The 18,811-nt window shown below is 32.7% G+C and overlaps 2 protein-coding genes across 2 annotated transcripts; both read left to right on the plus strand.

Annotated features, from left to right (window-relative positions):
• Window positions 1-289: 289 nt before the first annotated feature.
• Window positions 290-4,418, plus strand: LOC143251254 (tRNA-specific adenosine deaminase 1-like). Its single transcript, XM_076502698.1, has 4 exons — window positions 290-348; window positions 3,276-3,457; window positions 4,106-4,177; window positions 4,378-4,418. Exons 2-4 carry the CDS (start codon window positions 3,301-3,303, stop codon window positions 4,416-4,418), a joined length of 270 nt encoding a protein of 89 aa, XP_076358813.1. The 5' UTR covers window positions 290-348; window positions 3,276-3,300.
• An 8,804-nt stretch (window positions 4,419-13,222) lies between these two features.
• LOC143251255 (tRNA-specific adenosine deaminase 1-like) lies at window positions 13,223-17,498 on the plus strand. The gene is made up of 4 exons (XM_076502699.1): window positions 13,223-13,275; window positions 14,200-14,494; window positions 16,381-16,528; window positions 17,466-17,498. The coding sequence occupies exons 1-4, from the start codon at window positions 13,224-13,226 to the stop codon at window positions 17,496-17,498; spliced, it is 528 nt and encodes a 175-aa protein (XP_076358814.1). The 5' UTR covers window position 13,223.
• Window positions 17,499-18,811: the final 1,313 nt, after the last annotated feature.

Raw genomic sequence — 18,811 nt, forward strand, 5'->3', positions numbered from 1 at the left:
AAGTAACATAAATAAAACAAAACAGAAAATAATTTATTATATTAAGGAGGACTTTACACTGAAAAACGGTATATCATGGAATGTAGAGACGGAAACTCTTCGTACTTTAAGCTTATGTAACATCAAATTGACAATTTTATAAGCAAATCTATATTTCTTATTTTAGTGAAGAACTTATATAAGTTTTAAACTTTTATTTTTTGTTTGTTTTAGCGCAACGCCACACAAATAGACTCCAAATTTTAATCTTGTTAAGTTCACAAACCTATTGCTGAGCCACTAGGGGACACTGCTAAAACACTAGTGATGAAGGAGTTCAGCTTTCAATTTTAATGTTTTAAACTTCAGGTATATAGAGGTGTTGATTAATTTAAAATCATATGAATATTCTTATGTTGTTATCGTGGAAATAATGTTAATAGTAATTGTTTATTATAATTATTTTGTTTTCTAAAGCACAAAAGTAGTATTATCTAGTATTGGTGTTTCATGTGTCATATGTAATATTTTGGTTGATTTGAGGTTTTACGGCACAAAGCAATTAGGCTATCTGCGCCAGCATTAATAATAAATACGTTGACAGTTATTGTTGAAAATAAGTAAAACGAAAGCTTTCATTATGTTCGAACGCATTGGAACCATAGTTTGTAGCATAAACTAATAAAACATAGATTTGCAAAATATCGCTAGCTGTATTTTTAAGTCGAGAATGTGTTCTTGTTTTATATATTTCCACTTAATAATGTGAGTGTGATACATTCTGTTACTGTATTAGTATATATAGGAATTAGGATTGAACTTAGGTAGGATAAGATACTATATAATAAACTAAATAAATTGAGAGTTTTCAGGCATATTTTCTTTTGTTCAATAAGAAACAGCAAACGTAGTAAATTGTCCAAGTTTCTCCATATCTCAATATGAGCTTCATACATATGTATGTTTTCCCATTTTAGTACACATACCTTTAAGATTTTCTTTAAGAATCACCAGCCAAGACAGATGACATATATAGATTTCTTATTTTGTCCTATTAGTATTAATGCCACATTTTCTTTACCTAAGCTATCATTGTCATTGAACCTTTCTCTTTCTCTGAAAATCAACTTGCTGTGGTGGTTTGACAAAACCCATATGGGAGTGGGTGCACAACTGCCTTCTCCACACCTTGATGTCCATCTTTTCAAAGTCACTTCCTGACACAGATAGGGGGTTTAAGTTGATCACCACAAAGCAATGGTCTGTTGGTCTGTGGACAGACTGGTCTTGCATATCAATGCTTTCAAACTTCTGGTTGTTCATTAGATGTTGTATCATTTCCCATTCTTTTACAGGTTATCATCTGGTAATGGTTCATTTTGAAAACTAATGTGACCACTCATACCAATTAGCAAAGGAGTGCTAGGTCCAAAGATATTTGTTTCTTTTTCATGTCCAGACTTAATCTTTCCCTTGGAGTTGTCATTAGATTTAGTTATTTTCAGAGACATTTTTCCACCCCATTGGGAGACTTCCCAATTGAATGTATTTACTATGGGCCTCAATACAAAGTTAACCCTCTTTTGGTTCTTCGTTCAGCATTCACAGGCTCTGGCTGTTGATGCTTCCAGCCAGGATTGGTCTCACAGATATTTTTATATGTACCATATCATCCATTTGCTTCATTGAGTGGTTTCTCTAGTACACACTACATCATGCTGGATTCTCCTGATTGCACCTCATTGACCAACACAACTCTGGTTTCTGAGTCTCCAAAATCTATTCTTCTCAAGACTTGCCTCTTTTATTTTGTTTCCTTCCTTTTGCTTCATACTTGATTTTCCACTCTTCATACCAATCTCTCTGTCCTGCAACTTCATACATGGATTTCAGCTAGTCCTTGGCAATGAGATCTGACTTTATGAGGCATTTCACCTCCATGGAAATTTACCAGAGCAAGTGGGAAGTCTTCCACTCTTAATCTGTTGACAAGGGATTTCCTGCTATCAGGTTTTCAGTGGCTCAGATGGAGGAATTTCTCACTTGGCTTTTGGGTGAGTCTTCAATCTCTCTGATTTTCATATATGAGTTACACTCTACCATGCCATCAGTTACTCAAGACACCCTGAGGTTTTTAGTTTGGATATTCTGCCTGTGCTCATACAGTCATTTCAAACTCATAGGCATCCTCCCTTTCCAGAATGGGACATTAATGTGGTCCTCTGTACTGTGACTCTCCCTCCATTTGAACCACTTTTCTTGTACTCTTTGTTTCATTTGTTCCTTGAGACCTATTTCCTTTTCCTTTTGACTTGCAGGCATCTCCAATTTTATTTATTTACCCTTTATATTTTCCATATCGTTTTCATCCAACCTATTTTATCCTTTATCCTAATAGTTCCTTTTTTCCTAACACTGTGGCAGCTCAAGAAGGTTATTCCTTCTTTTCTCCAATTATGCTACCTTCTATCTTCCATTTTTACCATTGTCCAGACCTTCAACTTTCAGTAGATAATTCCTCACTATTGAAAGATCAAAACTACAGCTTCAGGTTCAAGTCTGTTTGAAACAGTAACCTGAGTTTCATTCACATATGAACCTTCTTTCTTAGCCTTCTTGCATTGCACATCTTAGTAAACCTATTAGTTTCCTCCCTTTTTTTTTATCTTGTTAAGAACAATATTTATTTGAAGATTTTCTGCTTCTTTTCTTACTTTACTAACTCCCTCATCTTACCTTAGCTCTCTAATTTTCCTCAAATTAATCTTTAACCTTTTTGATCATTAAGAAGCTTTATAAACAAATTCCAATGAGTCATTCTGGATTTCCTGAAAACTACAACTTATGATTTAAAATAAGTTAGGCATTAATTAAAATATTTCACTTTGAGCATAATCTACAGGAATAGAACGTTGTCGATTTATAGAAGAGTTTAACAACGTTGTTCGCTCTATAAAATATTTTCTCTTTGAGCATATAAATTCTCAACAAGTGGGTTTCGACATCACTGATTAAGAAGAACTTTGCATTGAAAAACAGTATATCATGGAACATAGAGATGGAAACTCTTCATACACTAGACTTTCATTAACTAAAACTACAGTATATGTACGTATGTACATATCACAGAAATTCACGTATAAATTAAGTTCTGTCTCTTAGAGCATAAGTATATATATCTATATGTAGTAGAAAGTGAGGAATTCATTAGATATTTTCTAATTCCTTCATGTTAAGCATTATTGTAGGTCATACATGTGTGAAAACTAAGTAGTGGCATTTTTTGTTGTTGACAGATTGGTGGTCTGTTACTTGCAAGCTATGAGTGACTCAGCTGAAAATGTATCATTTGCAGATAAACTTGCAAAGTTGTGTTACAGTCGTTACAAATCTTTGCCTAAAACTGGAAAACCTCAGAAGGGAAAGGAGTGGACACACATGTCAGCAATAGTGATTTCTTCTGATTTTCTACCAAAAGGTAATGTCCATTAACATTATATGGTTGAGTTAGTAAGAGCATTTTGCCAACTGCCTTTTTCCCATTTTCAGGAGTAAGAAAATGAATACTAGAGCTACAAGTGTAAGGAAATTATTATTATGAGATATATTGCTTGTTTTAATTTTCATTCCTGAAGTAATAGTCTTACAATAACAATAGAAATGTAGGAAATGAAAAATATTGTAAATATTTGTTTGAATTTTTGCATCACCAGATGGACACAAGTGGATGGTCTATAGAGGAATGGATACTGCAGGTTTTGAATTTTTGGTTACTACTGTTCTTACTACCAGAAATTTTATTGTGATATTTATAAAGCCTGGTTTACTACTGGCTGATAAAACTTCTAATAATTTATATAGAGTAGTAGCATGACCATTTTGAACCCAACTAAAAGTTGATCCTACTTCCAGTAACTTCTAAATAGTGGCCATTGTGAACTTTTAAACATGTACAGATAATTAGCTCCCTGCAACTTATACTGTAGTCAGAACTATGTTTAATCCTAGCTAACTAAATAACTTATTTTCAATAATTTCAAGGTATTTACACACTATTCATGTAGTGATATACAGCAAAATAAAGATATTTAGCTCATATATAAATTTTCTCTTTTTTTTTTAATAGGTCATGACATGAAGGTTGTTTCCCTTGCCACAGGGTCAAAGTGTCTTGGTCCATCCCAACTTAGTTGTCAAGGTAATGTGAAATATAATAAAACAGTTATGCAAACTCCACAAATTCTAGTTTTAATATATGTTTTAGGTCTGTATATGGTATTCAGAATGATTGTTTTTGGAGAAAAGCTGATTAGAGGCTGCTACTTCATTAAACAAAAGTGATTAATTGATATCAGATAGTTTCTTCTGAATCCTACATATTTTGATTCTCTCCGCCAGGTGCTGCCATTAGTGATAATGCCATGCTGAAGTCCTTGTAAGAAGACTTTTCATTAGGTAAACTACAATTAGCTTTTTAAGTTGCAATTATTTATATGTCAAGGAAAATATTATTATCCAGGCTAGTATACTTCTTTATGAATATAGAAAACATTTTTTTTCTTATATCAAAATTTTCCTGTTTCTTTCTAAGTAGCTAAATTAACACAAACTAAAATGATGACTGGTGGTTCTGTGTTGTGAAATGCATTTGAAATTATTCCTGTGGTTTTCATACCCTCTTTTACCACACACAGCTATTTCTCTCTCAGTCAGATCTTTTTTTCTTTCTTGGTCTTTAACTGCTCCTTTTCTATTTCCCTTCCTTCTCTTGCCCGTTGAATCATGTGGAGCCAGATTGGCTCCCCTGACCTGCTTGTTGTGCCTATTCATGGATCTCTTCCCTTTTTCCCTTATTCCATTACTTTCTCAAGTTAGCATGATTGGCTTGCATTGTAGATGCTCACAGACTATTATTTCATTGTATTTGATATGCCACCTTTTGCTCCTCTTACATCTCTCCTTTGTCAGCTTTAGAATGAGCTCCTCCTGGTGGGTGTGTGGATGCTTTTGATACATTTGTCTCCTCTACACCTTCAGGCTTTATCTCTATGGATTTTATCTTCCCCGGGATTAGTGTTCTGACTATCATGTCACTGTTTTGAGAAAAATAAACATTATTTCTCTTTCAGAGCTCTTTGTGTGCTCTTAGGACCCTCCAGGTGGCTAGTAGTGCCTCTGTGAGTATACTTATTTTCTGAAATCTGCATTGAGCCAGGATAATGAAAAGCACTCACAGTGTCTGATCTGGTTCTGTATATGTTGCATTGGCAGATGTGCACTCCACAAGACTTTTTGCAGGTAACCATTTGGTATATCTGTAAATTTTCGTTGCTAGGGGATCCAGACTATACCTATGGGACAAACTATCATGGAAAAGCAAGCACCAGAGGCATCCCCTAACCTCTTCTCTGACTTTTCAAAATAAGATTTTGCTGGCACCTATTGATACCTGCCTCCACCACAAAATACTCTTTCCAAATTGAAGGAACTATCACAGTCTGGAAATTGTTTGCTGGGGTGATTCACTGGTGATTTCACCCAGTGCAGAAGGTGGTGGCACCTGTGTTGCTTGTGTGTGGCCAACTCCTAGCTACATGAGTGGCAGACTATGAAGAACTATCACCTGTTGGTGTAGTTTACAATTGAGTATCAGGAGGAGGAGCAGTGGTAACTGTAGTGTGCCATCCCCATGGCTGTGTATATCTCTGTTAGTAGTGTAAGCATCCCTCATTAGTAGTGTGGCCATCCCTCATATGGCTGTATATCTCTGTTAGTGTAGTGTAAGCCATCCCTCATTAGTGTAGTGTAAGCCATCCCTCATATGGCTGTGTGTATATATGTATATCAGGTAAGCCCCATAAGTAATGTTCGAAAATTTAATACAGAAAGTGCATCATCATTTCTGTCTTTGTAGAAGGCTTTAATGACTAAAATATGGAGTACAATGTGTAAAAAATGTTGAGACAAATAAAAGAAACTAACCCAACTCTGCTTTTTCAGATCATTAATCAAATAAACCCTTTAGAAGATGGATGTATCTGAGGAGCTTATTAGGCATATACTGCTTTATAAGTTTAAAAGTGCAATAGTGCAGAAACTACATGAAACATTCAAGGTGTTTACGGTGTTGAGTATCTCAATGAAAGAAAATGTCAAAGGTGGTTTGTGAAGTTCAGATCAGGTGACCACAGTTTGAGCAATGTACCACGCTCAGGTCACCCTGTTGAGTTTAATGATATCTTGCTGCCTGCTGCATATTGATGAAGATTGTACTGTAACAGTTGAAGAGCTAGCACAGAAGCTGAATTAAATACATTCAACAGTTCACAATCATCTGCAACAGCTTGGAAAGATGTGAAAACTTGGAAAATTGGTCTCCCATAATTTGACAGAAGCCATCCTTAGAGCAAGAGTTAACATTTGCATTCTCTGCACTCTCATGAACGTAACTCAACTTTCTGGACAGATTAGTGACTGAAGATAAAAAAATGGATATTTTATTAAAATGTTAAGCTCTGCATACAGTGGCTCAGTGAAGGTAAACTGGCTAAAGCACAGCCCAAAATGGACCTCCACCATAGGAAAGTCTTCTTAAGCATTTGGTGAGACATTGTTGGTGTGATCCACTTTGAGTTGCTGCCACTCAGTGTGTAAATTACATCAAACTTCTATTGTCAAAGTTAGAGTGCTTGAATGTTGCACTGAAAGAAAAGAGACCTGCTTTGCTTAATCATAAATATGCTATGTTACACCAGGATAATGCACTGCCCCATACAGCAAGGATGACATCTGCAAAGATTGAAGAACTAGACAGGGAAAAACTTTCACATCTTCCCTATTCTCCACACCTTGCCCCATCTTTTTATCATCTATTCCAAAGTTTACAAAAGTATCTTGATGAAAAGAGCTTGGAACACATGAAGATGTCATAACTACCCTCTCAACATTCTTTTCCTTCAAACCCCAAGAATTTTATAGAAGTGGCTTTCAGAAGTTTGTGAATCATTGGCAGAAAGTAATTAATAATAATGGAACATACATTGTTGGTTAAATAACATTAAAAGCAATTGAAATCTTTTTCTTTTCTGAACCTAAAATTGGACATTACTTAAGGGTGACCTGATATATAACATGTCACTTGTGACTTCCCGAATCTATTCATTTGAGCTGAGATGAGTACACACAATGATGCTGTGTCTCTCCTGCAGCCAGAGTCTGTTCACTATAATGTAAGCAGGCACATTCTATAATACTGTGTCCTCCTTGTGCAACTAAAAGTCTGTTCAGGTGAGATGAGGTGTTGATGCACTATTATACTGTGTCCTTCTCCTGTAGCCAGTGTTCTTGAAACAAGATGGGTACACACTGATCTCTATGGCATGACAACTGTGCCCTCCTCTCACAACTGGTGTCAATTCAGTAGAGATAGAGGGAGTTAATACATGTGGAGGTATGTAGCCCCTTTATTTAAGGAGGGCTTTTGCTGCATAATTATATAATTAATGCAAGTAGCACAATTCATAAAAAATATTAGGAGATTAGTTGGGAGCTTGAGGAGGTGAAATACATTCTTAGGTAAGGAAAATGTTAACTATAGGAAGCCTTCAGATAATTTGAGATGTTTCAATAAATGTAAAAGCAAAACAGAAGATTTGTTTGTTTGTTGTTAAGTACAAAGCTACACAATGGGTTACCTGTACTGTATCCACCACAAGTATCAAAACCCATTTTTAACATTATAAGTCTACAGACTTGTTTGGGTTTAAAAAGAAAAGCTGTTTTAGAGAGAGAAATAGGTGTGTTTCATAATCTCAGGCTGATGTTAGATAATTTTTTAAAACTTCGAAAAATAACTATGAAAGTGTTAGTGGTTTTGTTTTGAAAACATTCAGTTTGCATACCAAGAATAAGATCATGTGATAAAATTGACACATGTCGCACAGCTATAAAAAAATGATGAATTCATTAAAAATTTAACAAATATTAAAATAGAAGACATGTGAGAAAGTGTTATAATGAACATACATTTAATATATATATACAGAAGAGAAGGATTTTAATATAGTGAAATTCTTTCTCTTGACTTCATAACAAATCAGATGTTGTCATGACATCAAGAAACTAACTATGATTAAAATATAATGTCATCGTGCTGAACTTAAGTGAGACTGCATTATTAGAGCTTTGTCCTGAGAATGTAAACTAATGTTGTTTTCTGAGGATTGTTATTCTGTTTGTGGTAGAAAACAAGAGCCATTACAGATTAAAAAAAATAAAATTTCCTAATATATTTGTGTGGTAGAAACTATTTTTACAAAGTTATTATTCATATGGTTAGTGTATATGATGCTTCTTTGAGTACTGTGATATTTCTTTTCATATTGCACATAAAATGTAAAATCATTAAACTTGATATTTACCTTGCACTTTGCCTGATGTTTACAAGGTGTTTAAACATGTAAATAAAATTGAGTAAAAATATTTTCATATTACTTTTATGTAAAATTGTATTATGTTGTATAAAACATTAACAATGAAATAGAAACAATTTTTCTGCCCTCATTTTAATTATTAGCTGTTGATCACAAATAAAAAAAATCCATCTTAGTTAGTTTTGTGATTTTGAAAATCTCGAATTGTATTGATGTAAACTGTAAGCACAATTGTTTTTGTATGATCTGGTTTAAGAGAAACTGGAGATTTACTGAGTTTCTCATAGCAGTGAATTAGGTGTGCTAATGTCTTATTTTCACTTCAAGTGAAAACTTCACTAATTTATATATGTGAATGTAAGGTCACAAATGTAGTGTAAACAAGCAGTTAGAATGTGTGAAAAAAAAATGTTTTCTGTAAAATTTAAATCTTATTGAAGTGTGAATTATCAAGTTTTTAAAAATTTTGAACAAAAGAATTACCCTGATACAAATGTCATGTTTTAAAAAGAACTACAATAAAAATTCTAAAAAATTTTCTTTTGCCTTTTAAGAATGTTGGGTTATTTTGTTTTAGACTTGTGATACTTACATTGCTGTTACATTTTGTAATGTGCTTCTGATACAGGAATGTTTATATTATCACTTACTCAGGAAGTAAAACTAAAAGTAGGAAACACATGTAATATCTAGTGCTTACACTAGCATTGTTACTTATACAAGTTTAATTTCCCCATATCAGAGTAGAGCACTAGATGAATTTCAAAGTAGTTACCACTGTTTTGTTATGACAAAAAAATTATATCACAGTTAATCTATAATATCTGTGTTTTAAATTTAGGAATATAATTTCTATTTTTCCTTAAATTTACCTTCCAAAAATTCCAACAGTGAGTGGTAAAATGCTGATGCCTTTTAACTTAGACATTCATATTGTTGTTTGGCCAAGGGAAGTTTTTACATTATGTGATGTGTGTGTGGCTAACATATGAAATTTTCTTCACTGTTTAATAACAGTTTAAGCTGTATAAAAATACATATTAGGCTCATGTGGATAATAAGTTATTATTGAGTGTATTAGGAAGTTACTTTGAGTCTGAAGTGATGGGGTGTTATTTGTTTATTTGTTAGTGAGGTAGGTAGTTAGGTAGTGTGATTATTGAGTTTGGTTTTTGATAAAATAATAAAAAATATGCCATAATATTTATGTAGGAAGAGAATTATCAAGTTATATAATATTGCATGAGCATTTATTGTAAATTTAAGCCTATCAATGAACATAAGTTAATTAACTTGTAGAGCTTTTGATTAAAGAAATGAAGTATTTTTGTTATTATTAAGTGGACAAGATTTTGCATTCTTTTCACCAAATAATCCAAATGAATCTACTCAAAAATCATACTATTAAAATATTGATGCCAGGGTGGTGTTATTGTATTGAAAATAAAATCAAAACTTTAAGATATTAAAATGTGCTTGAATTAAGATAAAACATTTCCTGAAGATGAAGAAACAATGGAAAGAAAATAAAGAAGTAAGAGGCAGAAAATTAAAAATTGGATTAAGAATAAAAAGAGAAAACTTAGTAGAAAGAGACATAAGATTTACTGAGGAATTAAATCAAAGACAAATCTGAAGAAGCCATAGAAAATGTGCGGATTGAATATGAAAATGCCATGAAGATTTACAGAAAGATAACAACAAGACTAGTGAAGAAGGCAGCAGAAGTACAGAAGGATTTTAATGAAAGAAAATTGAAAAAAACTTAAAATTTACAGAAAAACATCAGTGAAGTTCAGAAGGATCATAACAGGATCAAAGAAAATATAGAAAATGTAAAAAAAATAACAATGATACTTTTGTAAGGCAAGATGGTCTCTTATATTTCTACTATCATTATTTTTTAAAATTATTTTCTGACATCATTTATCCTACCTAACAGAAAAACCAGACAAGTTTCTGTAGACTGCTGATTGTAAACAGCAATTCATCAAACTGAAGAATAAATAAGCTACTGTTTGTGTAATATCATACTGAACTCATGAAGGCTTACTACCATAATACAGATTTCAAGTTATTTCTAGTATAGCAGAAGAAGAGACATGTAATCATCTAGTATATCAAAGCAACAAAGTTTGTAGAAAGGAAAATCCAATTTTGAAATATCTAAAGAGTTTTTACTTACTTCAATCACAATCTGTAAGGACAAAAGTTTTATAGATCAAGCAGCATTGAAGTGACTGATGAATTTCCACAATCCAGAAAGTCGCATAGCATGATAACTCTGTAAAGTTCATGAGTACTACTTCATTACTGTGCATTGCCTTAAACAGGATCATGGAAATGCTGATTTATTATTTTGATAACCTTGTATAACCAAAGAATGTAAACAGTGTGAGAAGAAAGAAGTATAACATGACTGATCTAAAGTGGAACAGAGCAGAACACAAGGTGAGATGTCCACAGATGAGGAAAAAACTAATGTGGTTTTACAGTCAAAGGCTTAGGCAAAGGATATCAGTGTTAAATTATTTAGTGGGTCAGAAAGGCTGTGGAATAACCCTCATGGCAGAAATGGCAAAATACAGTCCACAGTCAAAGATTTAATAGGCAGAGTGGGATATGTTACACTTATAAGAAGGTTTATTATGTTGAAAATGGAAAATAGCATTAGGCAGAAATTATTATTTCTGTTGGTACTCCACAATTACTGAAACCAAAAGCATTCCACATCCCTTTAACAGATAGATATGTAGGAGTTAGTAAAACACTGAAGAAGATGAGTAAATGTTTTACTGGATTGGATGTTTAAATTTCTTAGGGATTGGCATAAATCATGTAAATTGTGCTGTATGTAAAATTATTCTTGAAAGAAATAACAAGAATTACAACAAATAAAAAAAAAAATTGAAAGAGGTTTGCTGTCAATGTACTACAGCAGTAGTAATAAATGTATCTTAGTGATAGTGGATTATTTCACCAGATGGTTGAGACATATGCTATTTTAACTAAGATCTAATAACTAGCGAGGAAGCTTGTCAGTGAATTTGTTTCAAGTTTTGGGATGCCTATGGAACCTTGCTTATATCAAGGAAGTAACTTTGAATCATCCTTGTTTTAGAGAATTTGTCAAACACTTGAAATAAAATGATCAAGACACCAGCTTTCATTCTCTTTTATGTTGGAATAGTGGAGAGATGCAACAATGTAGTTTTAAGTCAGCTAACTATTTATGTGGGTGAACTAAGAAAATATGTGATCAAGAACTTCCATTCATATTCATCAAACATGAGTATATGAAGCTATAGGCAATACACCAATATAACTGATGATTGGAAGATAGCAAATTTGGACCTTTGTACTATCCAGGTATGAAGTGAAATTTAAAAAAACACACCAAACACATTCATTACTTTATCTAAGAAGGATTCAAATTAGTTAGTGATAAGATGAAAAGCCAGTATTTTACAAATAATTATATGACAGTATTTCATTGTTGTGACATGATTTATCAACATTGTAAGAAAGAAACAATCTCCAGAGTTATACAGATGCTGGAAAAGACTCTTGCTGTATTCAGAAGAATCAGTGATGTAGGTTGTAGGACAAATGGTTTGAACCAAAGGTCATCCACTGTGGTTATCTTTGGAGGTGTATTGGCAAGACAACCAGTTAATTTCATCATGTTGAAGAGCCTGAAGTTCCTCAAGACTACTTCCAAAGTATCAGCAGGTGTGGAGCCACAAGCTGGTTCCTTAACATTCTACCCCATGTTAAATCCCCTGGTAACAAGAAAGTTTTGTTTCATTTGTCAGTACTTTGATTGTGCTTTGTTTCACAAAATTAATGCTTTGATTATTGTAATGTGTGCATTTATGAAAATATAAACATTGTTAACTATGGAAGTTTAGGTACCATTATTTTAATTGTGAAATAGAACTGTTTAAAGGATTTCATAAGCCAATGAGGAGCAGTGTTTTAGTCTGTTTTAAATAAGGTCAGAGGGGGTTTTATGTAATGAGATGTTTACTTAATGTCTCAAAGTTTTAAAAAATTTGAAACAGTTTGAATAGTATAAAATATTAAATTAAGCTAGAGTAGGTGATCATTTTTTATTGAGCCTGTAGTAATATAATTTGATTGAGTTAGTATTTCAGTACCATATTTGTGTTTCAACAAAATATTAAAAAAAAAAATGTTATATAAAGCAAGAAAATTAGCAAGTTAGTGAGATTGCTATATTTATTAGTATTTACCTCAGGCTTAGGCATGTTAGCAAATATTAGTTAAGCTAACTTGAATAACTTGAGTTGAAGAAGTAAAATTATTATATTATCATTAAGTTAACTGGACTTTATAACAAAAGAATCTACCCAATTATATTATACCATCTTGAAGACAAGAGTACACTTAATTCAGTGTTCATAACTTCAGTACAAGAGTAAAATAGCAAACACCAGGTAATGTCAAGCCATGTTAGAGTTAAACAAAACATTAATTGAAATGCATTTATAATTTCAGAACTTTTAAAAGTACAACAGGTACTGATTAAAAGTAATTTGTGATTTTAAGAATAAGAATGTGAACAACAACTAATAAACAAAAATGAGGTAAGAAATCATTTTCTGTTTCATGTCAATGTGTTTTGAATGAAACTTATGTGAAGAAGACTGTATAATTATTGATTTTTGAACAGAATTATATAAATTACATCTTTAAGGGCTCTTTTGTTAGATACCTATACCATCAACTTCATGAAGTATTTACTGGAAAAACTTCTGAACTCTTGGAAACCACAGAGCATGAGGGCATATGCCAAGTAAAGCCGGGATGAAAGTTCATTTCTTTATCAGCCATACTCCATGTAAGAAAGATTAGTATTTTGTTTTTGATATTAAGAAGTACATGTGATAGTTAATATTGAAATGTAAAGCTGATTATAAATTAGACTAAATATGATTGGTATTATAAGTGTCTGATAAAACTGAATAATAATTTTGCTTCCAACGGATATTATTGTATTATTAAACTTCAGTGAAATAACACCTTGTAGCAATATTTCAGGAACATTATTCATCCTTCTGCACAAGAAATAGCTATTACTTTGTGCCATTGGCCATGAAGACTTTTGTGGCTGCTACAAGCCTTGAAAGAAGCTTCCATCTCTCTATATGTGTATTAATGTGCACCATCCTTTATTGTAATCATCATTAGAGGAAGGAATAACCTTCAAGCACAGTAATCCCCATGAGCACTAACATTTGAAAAAAGGGTCTTTCTTGATGAGGCAAAAGAGATGCACTAAAAGTTGATAGGATAGGGAGATATTGTATATAAAGGATGGGTGATTGATTATATGAAATACATTTTTAGGTTAAAGAAAATGGTAACTTTAGAAATGTTACTTGCCTCTACATAACAAATAACTAGAATCACATATTGAATGTTGTAGAGGAGCTGGTGCTCTTAAGCATGTAGTTATTTATTCTGTTTTAATGTAATTAAGTACTTTCATCAGCTATGATTTAATGAAAATGTATGGATGTCATAGTTTTTTTGTTTCTTTGTGATTGTCACACATAAATGATTGAACAGATAAAAACATGGATGCTGGTTTCTAGTAATTATCAGTTGTGTAATATTTTGTATGAAACTAGAAATTGACCAGGAAGTCAACAAATTGCAGTTTTAATTAAATTGCATTTTTATTTACTTTCTTCTGCTCTCAAACAATAAGCATGCTTTTATTTTACATGGTCATTCATTTTTGATTATGTAATTGTTTCAGGTGGAGATGCCTCAATCTTTCCCAAAATGCATGACTTTTGTGATCAGGTAAGATCACAACACGGGTTAAAACGTAAAAACTCATATGAAAGTCCTCCTGAAACAAACAAACGTAATAAAACAGTTTCAACTTCATGCAGTCCTATTAATGAAGCAGTCCAAACTGAGAAAATAGATCATTTGAGTGATCATGAGACTACTAACTTGGCCTTACTAAATGATGGTCAGGCAAGCCAGACAACTGTGTTGGATACTACAGATGTTAATAAAGCAAATCTGACAGGTGTTGACTGTCGGTATTAGACACTTCCACTCTACACCATTCAGACACTCAGGAGGGCTGTCCCAAGAAGGTTGTTACTGGTCAGGATATATTTGATATCCACAGGTGAGTTATTTGTAAATATTGAGTCATTTTGTTTTAATTCAGAACAAATTGTGTCTAATATAGGTTTAGTTGTTGACATTTTTATTATTTATATTGAAAATGCAACACAACATTAAAAGACAACAAAGGACCTTTTATAAGTTGTAACTGAAAGTTTCACAGTTTTGTACTCATGGCTTTTTATAGAAGTTTACAGGCTTTTAGTTAAAAAGCATCAACAGAAGCCATTTTATATGACTGTTTCAAGCCAGAAAATGCTAATGCTTTGTCAGAAGAGTTAGAAACATTAAATACAATAAGCAAGTGTACTATAACTGTATAATCATTATTGTTTTACATCACAAAAAATGCAGTGCAGCCAAACACACCCACTCCACCTGTGTACTTGCATGTTATTTACTCATGTTTATTTGTTAATGGTATGTACATGTTTATAACTAACCAAAAGGTAATTTTCTTTATTCCATAATTTTGATATCTTCATGATAACTTATTTTGGTAAAATGTGCTATTTCTCATGCACATTTTATTGAAGTAGGACTGAAGTTAGTGCTGTTTTGAAATCGTTTTTTTTCATAGGTCAGTTAGAAAGCCAGAAAATTATAGTAGTTTTGGAGTGTAATATTTTAGTGCATGAGTTAATGTTTGTATTTTTGAAATAATATATGAAAGCTATATGAATTAATTTTGGTCAACCAACTTACTGAGAAAAGTTATGGATAACTAAGAGCGGCTTCCAAGAGCAAAAGGCCTCAATCCTGAAGTAAGTGATGAAATACTTAACTTGTAATGTATATTGTTTTTTTATCGATATATAATTTGTAAGAAATGTAGCTAAATTGTAAAATTAAAAACTTCAGTTAGATAAAAATACGTAAAAAAAAAAGGAACATTTATAGTGTATATAGTTACAGTTGTGCATCATTTTATGTAACTTGAAATTTTGTATCTTAATGAGAAACCCACTTGAAATAAAATGTATCTCAGAATGGCTGGTATGGGTATTAACACTTTGATTGATAGCAGAGAACAACATTTCGACCTTCCTAGGTTAACCTGAAGATGACCCAAGAGGGTCGAAATGTTGTTCTCTGCTTACCCATTTAATACCCATACCAGCTGTTCTGAGACACAGTGAAATTTTGTTTGTCCTAAACTCTTCTATCACCACTGGGTGACTTATTGCTATTTGGGAGTTAAAAGGCAACAAAGCATTAAATGAAAACAGTTATAAATTGCTTTAAGACTGAGACAAATTTGAATATATAATTGTATTTTTTCTTTACAGTTTACAGTCACTGTGTAAAAAAAAAGAATTAAATTTTTATATCTTTTACAAGGTTTAAATTAATTAAGTTCATGTGATGTTAAAATGGGGAGAAAAATAGATAAAATATAAAGTTCTTATGTAAAAAAATTGAAATTTGTCAAACTTATTTTTTAGCACTATGTATGGTAATGTAGATATATGGGTGTGTTTGGCTAAGGATTCCTATAAAAGTAGGCATCTGCGACTTGGTGATAAAGTCAACAATAAAGGAATAGCACATACTCCACTTGTTTTAAAAGAATACATATATTCAAAACAAGTTAAAATGTATAATAACATTGAAATTTGTTAAGATTCAGCTAATGTTAATGACTTGTAAAGTAACTATGAGGAACCCAGTATCTATGAAGGTATAGAAACTCTTTCTGAGACTGTATATATGTATGATTATTTGTGTTAACTAAGATGTCTGGATTTTCATGATATTATAAAATAAATTAAAAGTACTTAATTTGGATTAAAAGAACAGGAGCAAAGTGTGTACCTGGAGATTATCAAGATTCCCAAGGAGAAGGAGTTGACTATCATGTGACTGGAGTTCTGAGGACCAAACCAGGTCGAGGAGAACGAACTCTGTCACTTTCATGTAGTGATAAGATGGCCCGATGGAATGTATGTGGTCTCCAGGGGGCCCTTCTGTCTCACTTTCTTTCCACTTCCTATTTATATGTCTTCTATAATCATTGGTAGGTAAGTTTTCATTAAATATTTTAATGTATATTTTATTTCATGGCTTTTGAGTTTTTGGTAAATCTTGTTCCTTGTATCTATTCTTAAGAGCTAATGGGTGAGTTTTACAAGTTTTAATTAAACCACGCTTGGATGTATTTTTTATCAGTACTTGTATACAAGTGCCCATTAGACCTTATAGTGAATTTATATCATTGTTGTAGCATTCACAAGTGTTAATTAAAGCTTACAGTGATTTATAACACTGTTTAGTAAGTCTGGTAATGAGTTTATAGTATTCTTGGTATATGTTCATTATTATAATGGATCTTATACCATTTTGGTAGACAAGTTTTCATTTTAAATCCTATACTTTGTTTTGATCAAAATCAGTGGGTAAATCCTCAGATTCTCTTAGTAAGATAAAAGTCATTACATACATACAATAAGGTAAGCTTGGTGTAACCTTATTATTTTCTATAAGTGATTTTATGCAAGTATTTATTAAATATTTTATTGTTTTTTTATCATAGGTAGATTGTGTTTTAAGTATATAAAAAATGTCTGCCTTTATCATGTTTGTAAGTTCACCTTAACAAACCTTGTAGTGTATTTTATCATTTCTAATTAGTAGGTTTTCAGTGAACCATTTAGGGTACAGTTTATCCTTAAGTAGGTCTTTAACAAACCTTATAGTATATTAATCAGAAACAATACTTACCTCCACAGAACAAGAAGCTATTACCTTACAATTTAACCAAAAGGATGTTTTGTAAATGTTACAAGCCTTGAACAAATCTCCAAACCTTGCATATGATATTTGATTTGATGATACTGAGTCTATGATGTAATAATTGTTAAACTATCCCTCCAACAACAGGAAGATAACTTCCACATCAAGAAAACCCCATGAACACTAGTTTCAACAAATCATTCTTTTCCTCAACACTACTGTGATTAGATGTGTTTTTGTGGTGTGATTTATGGACTTTTGCATTTATTATTTTTTACCTTTGCTACCATATACAGTGTTTGTCTTGCATACCTTAGTCAACTGATGCTGAGAAATATAAAATTATACACATTTCCAGTAGAACTTTAATCCAAGTTATATTAATGTGATTTTCTTCTTAACCAAATTACACAATTTTGGGAATGTGTTCCAGAGTCTATAATATGGTTCATTTAACAGTTAACTTGGTTTCTGGAATATACTGTATTTGGATGCAATTCTTTCAGAAATTCACATACCTCAATTTTATCTGAGAGACCTTCTTAGTGTATCATTCCTTAATTACAAATTTTTTGAGAATGTCCTTCGACTTTGTAATTTCAATCTGGGGCAGATTGTTAGAGCCCTCTTGATTTCTGGAACCATCAGGTTTTCATCCCTCAATAGCTTTATGGGGTTATCCTTTTCTCTCCTACTCCTCCATTTCTTGTTATTGTCCAACCATCCATCTGGACTTTTTTCTGGACCCACCCCTCAAGAATGGTTTTATGAGAGCTGTCAAAGATCTTTCATACATGAACCAACTTTGATTGTCCCTCTGTTAAGATTGATGGTTTTATTTATTCTAAGGTGAAGGATTCTTCTCAGACTATGGATGATCAAGGTTAATTTCTCAATGCTTTGTTTCATATCCCAACTTGTCTGCCACACGCAGTTCAAAGTCCTGTTTGTTTTTAATCAGGTCTGGAGTGCTTCTACATCAAGGCCTACACTTACTCTACGGTAGATTGGCATTTGCTTTCCCTATCTAATGAAGCATCCTCTGTTGCAACATCCCTTCTCCTTAGAGGGAATCGCATGGCCAGATGGTTAGGGAACTACAACCACTAATCTGAGGGTTGCAGGTTTGAATCTCCATCACACCAAACGTGCTCACTCTTTCAGCTGTGGAGGCATTATAATGTAACAATCAATCCCATTATTCCTTGGTAAAAGAGTAGCCCAAGAGTTGGCAGTGGGTGGTGATGACTAGTTGCCTTTCCTCTAGTCTTACACTGCTACATTAGGGATGGCTAGTGCAGGTAACCCTTGTGTAGCTTTGTGCAAAATTCAAAATAAACCAAACCTTAGGGAGGTGGTTGGTTAGGCTTCCAGGTTAGTCTTGACCTCACTAAGTGTATCTATTGCCTGACAGTCTTTGTCAATCTGTATGTGGAATGGATTCACCTTTCTTCTTTATGGCATTGAGACTTAGAGCTTCTGATTACCAAGTG

The sequence above is a fragment of the Tachypleus tridentatus genome, chromosome 5 (assembly GCF_004210375.1).
Source record: "Tachypleus tridentatus isolate NWPU-2018 chromosome 5, ASM421037v1, whole genome shotgun sequence".
Taxonomy (NCBI): Eukaryota; Metazoa; Arthropoda; class Merostomata; order Xiphosura; family Limulidae; genus Tachypleus; species Tachypleus tridentatus.

What these genes read in the sequence shown, in the direction of transcription:
- LOC143251254 (XM_076502698.1), top strand. Translation starts at nt 3,301, where the DNA reads ATGAGTGACTCAGCTGAAAATGTATCATTTGCAGATAAACTTGCAAAG. An exon ending in TTCTGATTTTCTACCAAAAG is followed by an intron (nt 3,458 to 4,105) that starts GTAATGTCCATT and finishes TTTTTTTAATAG; the next exon opens with GTCATGACATGAAGGTTGTT. An exon ending in ATCCCAACTTAGTTGTCAAG is followed by an intron (nt 4,178 to 4,377) that starts GTAATGTGAAAT and finishes TCTCTCCGCCAG; the next exon opens with GTGCTGCCATTAGTGATAAT.
- LOC143251255 (XM_076502699.1), top strand. Translation starts at nt 13,224, where the DNA reads ATGCCAAGTAAAGCCGGGATGAAAGTTCATTTCTTTATCAGCCATACT. An exon ending in CTTTATCAGCCATACTCCAT is followed by an intron (nt 13,276 to 14,199) that starts GTAAGAAAGATT and finishes TAATTGTTTCAG; the next exon opens with GTGGAGATGCCTCAATCTTT. An exon ending in ATAAGATGGCCCGATGGAAT is followed by an intron (nt 16,529 to 17,465) that starts GTATGTGGTCTC and finishes CTCCAACAACAG; the next exon opens with GAAGATAACTTCCACATCAA.